Raw genomic sequence first — 11,742 nt, forward strand, 5'->3', positions numbered from 1 at the left:
ACCGTGTCTCCAATCCATCCACAACACCACCGGCCTCCACCACTCCTTTGCAGCCTCCGGCTGCTCAGAACTTGACTACCCCTCCCTTGGCACCTGCTGTGCCGCCGCTTGCGGCGTGGTCCGTCATGGCCTATGTGCCGGGGGCGGCTGCGCAACGACCTGCGAACTCTAGCTGCACGGTGGAGAGCACGCCAGCCATGGAGGAAGAGGCTTTTCGCCTCCGCTCCACTGCCCTGATCCTCACGGCAGTGGGGAACTGCTCCGGCATCTCCGCGGACATGGTGGCCAACGAAGTTGAGAGAAAGTTTCGCATGCTCTCACGGGACGTCGTGGTCGCCCCCTTCTTCTCTGACGACTTCCTCCTCACTTTGTACAAGCCGTTCCAGAGGGACATCGTCCTGGAGAGCAGAAGCATCAAGGTTGCAGGGGTGCGTTTCAAGTTCAGATCATGGCTGCCTCCACCTGGTGGTAGCAGGGTGTGGCGCTACTACTGCCGAGTAGCCATCGAGCGCCTGCCGCTGACTGCCTTGGACTGGGCAAGTGTCAAAGAGATCCTTGGAAAGGATTGCTGGCTCGACCTCATCGAGCGGCAGTCCACCACCAAGACCAACGTCAAGGCCCTCTTTGCCTGGTGCTGGACCTGGAATCCAGACAGGATCCCGTGCGCGTCGGACTTCAATGTCCTCAATCGCCCCGACGTCGTTCGCCCAAGGGGATCCAGACCGGAAGGTACGCCAATGGAGGAAGGCAAGGAAGGACCTCACTTCCCTGTCCTACTGCACCTTGATCTGGTGAAGGACTATGCCCCCATCCCAGACAGCCCTGAACATGGTGCGCCTCCAGAGTGGCCGCGGATCTATCAGTTTGATGGATGGCGGTATGGCATCAAAGATGGTGAAGGGAGATCACGGCCAATGGGGGTGAGACCTCCACATGACGGAGGACGACGCAGCGGAGATGACGAAGATGGCGGTGGCAATGGTCGCCCCAGGGGCAAGAGAGGAGGCGTGCGCAAACGCTTCCTCCAAAGCCTACGTGCACAAGCCCAATGCAAAGACACTGCCAGCCATGAACCAGAGCCAAGACGATATCGCCGACGCGATGAGGGAGCCACCTCTGGCCATGCTCCGATGGATGTGGACTTTCCTACTGTCGGCATTCTCAGGATGAGGGGCCGCCCTCCCATGCCTCCAACGACGTCCGTCGAGCCAGAGCGGCAGCCAGGTGATTTCTGCGTTACACCAAACTTGGAAGTGCTCCGTACTAAGGAGATGAGACAGGCAGAGGAACAGGCAGACACACATGACGTTGGAGATGCTGTCAGTGATGCCATGAGCACTGCTGCTGAGGGCCAGCAAGTCCAGCAAGAGGCCATGAGCACTGCTGCCGAGGTCCAGCAAGACGCCAATGATATGCTGGTGCAACAAGAGAATCTGCCCCTTGATGATTTGGCAGACAGAGAGCAATCACATGGTGATACCCTTGGCAGGCTAGAGCAGTCACATGGTGATCCCCTTGGCAGACTGGGCGGCTGTGATGCGTCTGATTTTGGCATGATGCAGAATTACTCTCCAGCTCGTGGAAACACTCGGTATCCGCTCAGCTCCAACACAGTCTGGCAACCTATGGTTCAACCTGATCCAACTACTACCACCATTGCTGGGATTAGCCCTTTCTTTGGCCAGCCTTCTGATTGCTATAATTTGCCACCGTTGCCATCCTCCCTTGATTACTATCATGTGCCATCCTGGGAGATACCACAAATGTTGTTTCCACCACCACCACTTCATGAAGGGTTGTTCATGCAGAGCCCACTAGGATGGATGCAGGCAAATCCTGGGCCTGAGATGTTGTTCGGACCTGGATCTTTTGATCGACAGCAGCTGTTCGAATCAGCTACTGATGGTCTACACGAACCCCCACTGCAGTCCACTGAAGAGCAACGCGCGAGGCGAGCACTGGCAGAGGCCAACCTGACCGGACCAGGTCTGCTGGCTGCGATCACAGCTAAAGTTGCACAGCTCCACATTGACGAGCAACGGGCTTTCGTTAGCAAAATTGCTGCCCTGCTCTCAACCTCTGTTCTGGGTACACCTCCTCCGACACCAGCCAGGAAATCAAAGAAGCCACTCCCACAGCGGATCATCGGAGCCGTGAAAACTTCAAGGCAGAGCACAAGACTGGTGCGTCTGCGCTCAAATCTTTCCTCCTCCAGGCGCACTCAAGCGAGCATCTGCGTCCAGCTTGGCATCATCAACAAGATAGAAGATTTCAACGATGAAGCTCTCCTTGCATACGTGCAGTTTTTTCGCGAGCCCATGTCACCGGAGTGTGTGGAAAAAATCGCGGAGATCGCTGGACTGGCTTCACCCGCAAGCCAGCAACTACCCGATGCAGAGCTCTAGGCGATCTTGGAGGAGCTGGCAGGGCGCGTCCCCTGAACGCCGTCCATGCGGCTGACCACACTGTAGACTGATTAATGCCATGATTAGTGCACCAATGTTTGCTTTCCTTTCCTCCTGGTTTGTGCGCCGTATGGCTGCCCTGCATGCTCAGGTAGCAGTCTGTATCATGCTGCACGGGATATGCGCAACCCCTGCCTATCTAAGTGTAGTCTCCTTTGTTTTTCCATGAATGAACAACTTTTTGTTTTTAATTGGAATGTGAGAGGTCTTAATGATGCTGCTAGACGCGCGTCGGTCCGCTCGCTTCTTGACACATTGGCTTGCTCAATTGTCTGCTTGCAAGAGTCCAAGCTTGACTCGTTCTCTGATCATGATCATAACGAGATTTTTGGCCGGCGTTTCAATGAACATGCGGCGCTCAATGCGGTAGGCACGCGAGGAGGAGTCCTTTTGGGCTGGAGAACTGACCGCTACATGGCTTCATACATCCATGTGGGAGAATTTTCTATCACCGCGAGGTTCTCACCGGTGGACAGGGGTCAGCCGTGGTCCTTGACCACGGTATATGGCCCACACGATGATTCGCGGAAACAAGCCTTTCTCAGCGAACTCGCGATCATTCATAATATGATGCAAGGACCCTGGTGCATTATTGGTGATTTCAACATGATTAATGACCCCAGAGACAAGAACAATGACAGGATTTGTCGGTGTTGGATGAATCGTTTTCAGCGAGCACTGAATAGGTCTGCGCTACACGAGCTGCCCTTGATAGGACGCAAATACACATGGAGTAATGAGCAGGTTGTTCCTACACTTGTTCGCCTGGACCGAGCTTTCCACAATGTGGAATGGGAGATGCGGTTTCCAACAGCAAAACTGCTGCCACAAGCGTCATCTATCTCTGACCATTGCCCGCTGTTGTTGATTGATGAGAATGTCATCCACATTAACAGGCGTTTTCGCTATGAGAGCTACTTGCAGTACATTCGTGGATTCCAAGAGGTGGTTAAACAAGCATGGACATTTTCAACCGGCGACTCCTCCTCAATTACTAGGCTTAGCATCAAGCTATGGAGGACCAGCAAGGCACATAGAGTGTGGAGTAAAACCTTTGTGGGTGACGTACAAAAACAAATGCTAATAGTCAATGAGATGGTGCTGAAGCTTGATGGGGCCCAGGAGATTAGAGGCCGATCACTACAAGAAAAGGACTTGCGTACTAAGTTGAAATCGAGAACAATGGGACTGGCTATTCTGCTCAAAATCAAGAGACGCCAACGAAGCAGAGTGACATGGCTCAAGGCTGGAGATGTGAATACTAAGTTCTTCCATAGGAAGGCAAACGCGCGCCGCAGGCGCAACACCATCCATGTCCTACATGATAGTGCGGGTGCAACATCTGCAACATCCACCTGCGCTATGACTGAGCTGGCAAAACGACACTTCTCGACCATTTTTGGTACTGCGGATAAACTGACCTCAGCTATTAATTGGGACGAGCTAGGGTTCGAGCAGACGGACCTGACTGACCTTGAGGGAGAATTCACCTTACAAGAGGTAAAAGCTGCCATTGACGCTATTCCACAAGATAAGGCGCCGGGTCCAGATGGGTTCTCAGGTGGTTTTTACAAGGCCTGCTGGAACATCATCAAGTTCGACCTGTTGGCGGCACTGAAGCATCTATACCACATGGACAGTACCGGTTTAAACCGAATTAATAAGGCCATCCTTGTCCTCATCCCAAAGAAGAATGGCGCTGATAACCTCCATGACTTTCGGCCAATCTCCTTGATTCATAGCATAGTCAAGATTTTCACCAAGATCCTTGCAAGTAGGCTCGCCCCTAAGCTGAACTCGCTGGTTGATCACTGCCAAAGCGCGTTCATAAAAAATCGCAGCATCCAGGAAAATTATATGTATGTACAAAACACGGCCCGATATCTCCATAAACACAAGAGACCGGCCGTGCTGCTGAAGCTTGACATAGCCAAAGCATTTGACTCCGTATCATGGGCTTATATACTCAATATGCTTGAGGCACGCGGTTTTAGTCAAAGGTGGCGCGAATGGATAGCAATGCTTCTCAGAACTTCCACCTCGCAAGTGTTGATTAACGGCTCAGTATCTGATTGCATCCAGCATGGAAAAGGACTGCGGCAAGGGGACCCATTATCCCCATTTCTTTTCATTCTTGCCATGGACCCCTTGCAACGGATTTTGCGGTTAGCAACAGAGACACAACTCCTATCAGTAATTCCAGGCCGCAGGCAGCTGATGAGATGTGCATTATACGCCGATGATGTGGCGCTCTTTATGCGTCCTTCATTGTCCGATGCACAAATGATAAAACTGTTGCTTGACTTCTTTGGAAATGTCTCAGGGCTTCGCACAAACATGGCCAAAAGCTCAGCCTTACCCATCAACTGTGAAGGGCTAAACCTGGCCGCCATCTTACGTCCTCTTGGCATTCCTTTGAAGACATTTCCATGTGTGTACCTCGGCATGCCGCTATCGCTAAAACGTCTTCGCAAGATTGATTGGGACCCATGGCTACATAAATTTGCTAACAAGACAGCGGATTGGAAAGGGAGGTTGATGGCCAAAAGTGGGCGCCTGGTACTTCTTAATGCAGCCTTGTCATCTCTGGCCATTTACATGATGACGTCTCACAAACTACCGGCTTGGGTTCTTAAACGCCTAGTTCAAATATGTCGAGCCTGGCTATGGAGTGGAGAGGGCGCGTGCAATGGAGGCAAATGCAGAGTTAATTGGTCTGCCCTAGCACGCCCTAAAACCTTGGGTGGCTTAGGGGTTCTCGACCTGGAAAAATTTGGCAGGGCCCTTCGGATTAGATGGCTATGGATGGCCTAGAAGGATCAGACTAGACCACGGGTTGGCCTAGAACTGCCTTGTGATGCCTCGGACCGTGCCCTTTTTTCGATGGCCACGACTATCACCATACAAGATGGCTGCACCGCGCGGTTTTGGCATGACAGATGGCTACAAGGCATGTGTCCAAAAACAATGGCGCCGGACCTTTACAAGATCTCAATTAGGAAAAACCGCACAGTGAAAGAAGCATTAACTGCTGAAAAATGGCTGACAGACTTGGCACACGGGCTGACAGAAACAATGGTACCTCAGCTGGCCTGGCTGGCGGCATGTCTCGAACAGATTGAACTCACTCCCGATAGGCCAGACACTGTAGAATGGCGTTACAACTCCGATAAAAGATATAGTGCAAAATCCACCTACATGCTGCAATTCAATGGCTCGACAACCATGGAAGGAGCAAAATATATCTGGACGGGCTGGGCACCGGGCAAATGCAGATTCTTTTTATGGACAGCCGCATTGGGGAAAATACTAACGGCAGACGTGTTGTTGCGGCGAGGATGGGAGAACAATTATTTCTGCCCTCTATGCCAGAGAAATCTGGAGACCGCTTTCCACCTTCTCGTGGAGTGCTCTTGGACCCGGAAAACCTGGGATGCAATCGCAACCTCAGCTGACCTACCATCACTGAGACCAATCTCATGGATGGGACTGAACAATATCAAAGGATGGATGCATAACTGTTGGCAAAATGCACCCACAACACGAAGGAAAGGAACTCAGTCGCTCCTACATCTAATATCCTAGGAGATCTGGCGCGAACGAAACAGGCGGCTGTTCGGTCACAAAAGGATGGACACTGAAACTTTGGTGAGAAGAATTAGGGATGAAATTAGAGTCTAGAACATGGCAGGAGCAGGGATTTCGTTTGATCCTCGCTGAATTCTGTTTTTTTTTCAGCCGTGAGTTTTTTGCTTCTTTGCTCCTTTCTTTCCTTTCTAGCCCCTCTTTTTGTTTGGTGGCTGGCCCTTCCGGGCCTTCTCTTGTATTGTCTTGCCCCTTGCTGATCAATTGATTTGATAGATCTCCTACCAACATTCAAAAAAAAGATAAGAACTCTCTTCTTTTTCACGAAGCGCCAAATTTCATTTCCGAAGGAGAGGGAGACGCATTCATCACATAAACCGCCGGATGGGCTTTATTACACGAGAAATACGCCGAACTACGGGACGAGAACACACACCACCACTACTTTTTACACAAGAACACACACCGGGTTCACCAGCTAGCTAGTGCTAGTCAACACCGTTCCTTCCACACCAAGACGAAATCACGAAGGCCACCGGTACCGCTAACGACAACCACGAGCAAATCTTAGCTACTCTACTAAGATATTTAAGCCGGCCGAAGATATTCAGGGGCACTTGGTCTTGTTGCCGTGCGTGGTCCAGTCGGTGTAGCACTTGCCGCAGGTCTCCTTGTTGCCGGCCGTGCCCGCCGGCACGCAGCGGCACACACTGCAGCACTTGAGGCACGCCCGGCTGCACAGGTTCTGCCGCGAGTTGGCGCTGCACCGCAGGTTGCACGCCCACCCGCAGTCTGCATCACACGCCATGGACTGAATGAGAGCGTTTTCTCTCATCTGAAATACTCCAACCAAAGTGTAGTGTGGTGTAGCATTATATTACTTGCATGCTCATGCAGATTTCAGATTTGATACCTTTAGAGGGGTCTACGATGTTGTGGGGAGGGGGGCCGAGCGGAGCAGCAGCTGGAGCAGGGAAGTCGGCGGCCTATCGACCACCCACAGGACAAAATCAGCAATGCGAGTTGGAGATGCATTGTATTGTATGCGTCGTCGCATCGACTAAACAGAAGGTCACTTACCTTGATGGTGCTGAGCAGAAGGAGAGACGCCACCAACGCGGCCACCGCAAGCTTACCGAGCGCCATCGCCATGACTAACAAACAAGAGCTTCCTTGAGCTGTGTGGTTTCTTAGGCTTGGGTGGCGATGCAACGCCGGAGTCAGCCAGTGTGATGGTTAAATAGAGCAGAGCGAAGCCAGGCGCTTAACACTTTACAGGCTTGCGCTGTGGGAATGGAAGTGATGGGTGGTGGCCAGGTTGGCTCCTGCTAATGGCGTAAATGGTCTGCGGCTGCGGCAGCGCGACTGCACTTGCCTAATGGCATTTGAGACGTACTAGTACTATCACCACCGTCGCCTGGTTGAGTGGAGTAAATGGGCTTAATTCGCCCTGCTCACGGGGCGCCACACCTGCCCTGCCCTTGATTGCAGATAAACACACGGGCGACCCCGATTGCGTTCACCTAGGATTCTCTCCACGATCGCGTGGAGGGTGCTGTCGTTGAGGCCTGGGCCGCACGGTGCGTCGTTTGATGAGCGGTGAGCGAGACAAGGGAATAGGACGGGGGAGCAGAGCAGAGTGGCGGGCGTACGAGCGTTGAGCTGCACTCCACCGAGGGGCGGGAGAGTTCCAGAACGAGAGAGGGGAGGGGGCAGAGCGTGCGTGCTCTGGGTACTGCCGCGGTGTGTGGGGACAAGCGGGCTACACTACAACCCGTCTAGGAGGAGACCTCACTCTGCCTCTACGATTTGCCTGATCATGTTCTCATGAGACCTCTTGTACAATGTACATTATCGTACACTTATCACATTGTCACCTCATTCATTAATTTCTAAAGTTTCAATACACACTTGTGCCTACCATTTATTTTAAATTGAGTTTTCTCGTTTGACATGCTAACCATCTCTCACATCATTAATTACAATGCAACATACTCCCTCTGTCAAGGTTTAAAAGACACAATTAAATTTACGTGTGTTTTCACAATTGATAAAGTTTAAGGCTCCAATGTAATTACTTCTACTAATTAATACTACTCATGTATGCATGCGCCGTGTTAATTTCTTAGTTCATTAGGCGCATGAGTAATGTTGATGCTATTTTTCAGTCCATCTCACAACCAAACGATAACTATCTAGGTTCTAGAGATTTTTCAAACACACCTTCTAAACCATGATACAGGGACTACTAATATGTGTGCTTAGCGTTTTGAATCGAATGAATGAATGCCTTGATCGATGGTCACACGCAGTACTTATACCATCTGGAGAGACATGATGATGTGCTAAGTCGGTTAAGGGGCAGAAGCGAGAGTATGTATGGGAGGAACCGCACGATGGTTTTGGGCAAGGGAGATTTTTCCTAATCTCTACCTAATAATAAAGCACATATTGTTTTTGTCTTACGTCAACGACTTATTTGCAAAACAATCCATGTCTTTTCTGGTAATTAACCCACAATCTCTCTTTTAAATCACAATCGAACCTTTTTTGCATTTTTTTTTAAAACTGGCATTTCAGGTAATCAACCGGTTATCCATATTTATGTCAGCCAAAACAATTTTAACAGAAACCCCCCTGACTTTTCGGTTAATCAATCCGCAATTTATTTAAAACAAAATTGTTCATATCTTTTAAACCATAACTCTCATTCTAACATGTTATATATAAAATTTGATTAACAAAATATGTAGAATCTAAATATGATGTTATTTTTAGTTGTTAAATATTTTTAAAATATTATTTTTGTTGCAAACTTAATCTATAGTGCACGATCATTTTTCTTTTTTTCGACGACAATACGAATTGCAAATAAATACCCATTAAAACCAGATTGAGAGGAAATAAAACATTGATAACCACGCATGCACACCTCTGAAAAAAACTTTGTGGAGGAAAAAATATATTTCTCATCTTATTCCGACCAAGAGAGAGAGAAAGAGAGAGAGACGCCTTAGGACTGACCATATTCAAAAATGTTTTCGTTCTCTCATCACTATGGCCACCATCAGCAACACAAATGTGATTCTATGTGAAAATAATGGACGTTGGTCTATTAGGATCTTGAGTCATGGTTATTGCATTGAGAACGTGTGTTATTTTCTCTCTCATTGCAACGCATGCGCCCTTTTGTTAGTTACAACCAATAATTAATTCTTAACTCTCCTCTAATCTACGCTTGTCCACGTAGAATCATCTCACAATTGTCCGAGTAACGCTAGTATCTCAAAAGGATTCTTCTCCAAAAAGTTCGTCATGAAATCTTTGATGAGAACATGAAACATACACTCACAAAGAGATAGCATAATGTGATGTCTTGAACAAGGATATCTCAAGAAGAGACTCCCCCTCACACCTGCAAGTCACTAAGTCATCGCATAGTGATATGTCTCTAATGTCTCAATAACTTATGAAGTATTCTTGACATATTTACCCATGTATACAATACATTTCTATGGCTTTGATGCACTTTTATATGACCTAATGGAACTAACCCCTACTGATGTTGTTTTCAACAGAATTACTGTGTTGTTGTTTTTTGTGCAGAAAATAAAAGTTTTCGGAATCGCCTAAAACTTTTTGATGATTTTTTCTGGAATATATAAGAAATACTGGAGCGAAGAACCACCAAAGGGGGGCCACCAATTAGCCACAAGGCAACAAGACACACCCAACCCCGTAGGGCGCGCCCTGATGCCTTGTGGGCCCCTTGTGGCTCCATTTCACGTGATTCCAATGCTGAAAAATCATATATATTGAGAAACCTCGAGAAATTAACCTAGACTTTCGCTTCGCTGCCGCAAGCCTCTGTTCCGAAACAATCTCATTTGTATCCCTCTTTCGGCACCCTGTCGAAGGGGGTAATCATCACCAGAGGCCATCTTCATCACCCCGACACTCACCATGACGAGGAGGGGGTAGTTCGCCCTCGGGGCTGAGGATATGTACTAGTGGCTATGTGATTGATCTCTCTCCCACCCTCTCTCTCGCTCCATCCATCTCTCTCTCCCTCCCTCTCTGCCTCCCTCGCCCTCTCTCTCCCTCTCCCTCTCCCTCCCTCTCTCTCTCTCCCTCTCCCTCTCCCCCTCCCCTCCCCCTCTCCCTTTCCCTCCCGCTCTCCCTCCCTCCCTCCCTCCCTCTCCCTCCCTCCATCCATCCCTCTCCTTTCCTCCCTCCATCTCTCTCTCTCTCCCTCTCCCTCTCCCTCTCTCTCTCACTCTCTCTCTCTCTGTCTTTCTCTCTCTCTCTCTCTCTCTCTCTCTCTATATATATATATATATATATATAGAGAGAGAGAGAGAGAGAGAAACTCTATTCATCATCCAAGGTGCAGATTAAATTATTCCTCACCCGAGGTAATTTTACGACCATTTCACAAATAAATTAAATTTGAAATGCAAATAGATACATTTGTATTGATTCACTACGAAAAATTTGACATGAGAAAACAAAAATACAGGTCATAAGACCAGAAAAATCACATTTTATGAATAATTTACACTATGTTTTTATGTTTGTAATTTTACGTGATATAATTTTTTTTACGGTGACTATGTATTTTTTTACGGTCTCTTATTACGTATGAGATAAGATTAAAATTTCAGAAACGTAAAATTACAGTGTGTTGATGTGAAAATAGAGGGGGGTGAAGAATAAATATTCCTCACCGAGGGTGACAAATAGCGCGACCCTAAGGTCTCCCTCTATCCCTTCATCTCCCTCTATCCCTTCCTCTCTTTCTCTCCCTCTCTCTCTCTCTCTATCTATCTATCTATCCATCTATCTCTCTCTCCCTCTCCCTCTCTCTCCCTCTCCCTCCCTCCCTCTCTATCCCTCCCTCCCTCTCCCTCTCCCTATCTCACCCTCTTGCACCCTCCCTCTCTCTCTCTCTCTCTAATGTTCTTGAGATGGCATGATCTTGATGTATCACGGGCTTCGCTCATATAGTTGAATCATATGGTGTTCTTCCCTTGCTATCTTGTTGTGATGAATTGAGTTCTTCCCTTTGAGGTTTCATTATGTTGGATTGAATACTTTGGATTAGAACACTTGATGTATGTATTGCATATGGATACCCGTGGTGAAAATGGGGTATTCTATTGATTCACTTGATATATATTATGGCATCAACTTGTGGATTCTTGTGACATTGGGGGATCTATGCATATGGGTTGATGCACATTTTTTCCCACTTTATCCGGTAGAAATCTTGGGGTACTCTTTAAAGTTCTTTGTGTTGGATTGAATATGATGGATCTGAAAATGTTTGATGCATGTCGAATAATTAACTCACAGATACTTGTGGTGACATCGGAGTATCTAGGTGACACTAGAGTTGGTTAATGCGTATCATAGGTGTTATTCTAGTATGAACTCTAGGGTTGTTTGTGACACTTATAGGTATAGCTCAATAGATTGATCACAAAGGATAACTTTGAGGTGGTTCTACTACCTAAAACAATTTCATCTTATGTTCCCCGCTAGATAGGAACTTTGGAGTGACTCATTGTTGCACGTTGAGGGATGATCATTTGATTCTATTATGTTAGCATTGTTGAGAGATTGCACTAGTGAAAGTATGAACCTTAGGCCTTATTTCCAAGCATTTATATAATGGTTTGCTCGATGTTTA

General features: G+C 48.0%; 1 protein-coding gene across 1 annotated transcript; it reads right to left on the reverse strand.

Annotated features, from left to right (window-relative positions):
* Nucleotides 1-6,367: 6,367 nt before the first annotated feature.
* Nucleotides 6,368-7,403, reverse strand: LOC123430390 (snakin-2-like). Its single transcript, XM_045114257.1, has 3 exons — nucleotides 7,131-7,403; nucleotides 6,964-7,036; nucleotides 6,368-6,842 (listed from the first exon to the last, which is right to left on the reverse strand). The coding sequence occupies exons 1-3, from the start codon at nucleotides 7,200-7,202 to the stop codon at nucleotides 6,658-6,660; spliced, it is 330 nt and encodes a 109-aa protein (XP_044970192.1). The 5' UTR covers nucleotides 7,203-7,403; the 3' UTR covers nucleotides 6,368-6,657.
* Between the last annotated feature and the right edge of the window lie 4,339 nt (nucleotides 7,404-11,742).

This window comes from Hordeum vulgare, chromosome 2H (assembly GCF_904849725.1).
Source record: "Hordeum vulgare subsp. vulgare chromosome 2H, MorexV3_pseudomolecules_assembly, whole genome shotgun sequence".
Taxonomy (NCBI): Eukaryota; Viridiplantae; Streptophyta; class Magnoliopsida; order Poales; family Poaceae; genus Hordeum; species Hordeum vulgare.

Excerpts from the sequence above, each read along its gene's own strand:
- LOC123430390 (XM_045114257.1), bottom strand. The coding sequence starts at position 7,202 with ATGGCGATGGCGCTCGGTAAGCTTGCGGTGGCCGCGTTGGTGGCGTCT. Across the intron at positions 7,037-7,130 it reads TTCTGCTCAGCACCATCAAG|GCCGCCGACTTCCCTGCTCC; the intron begins GTAAGTGACCTT and ends GGTGGTCGATAG. Across the intron at positions 6,843-6,963 it reads CATCGTAGACCCCTCTAAAG|ACTGCGGGTGGGCGTGCAAC; the intron begins GTATCAAATCTG and ends CGTGTGATGCAG.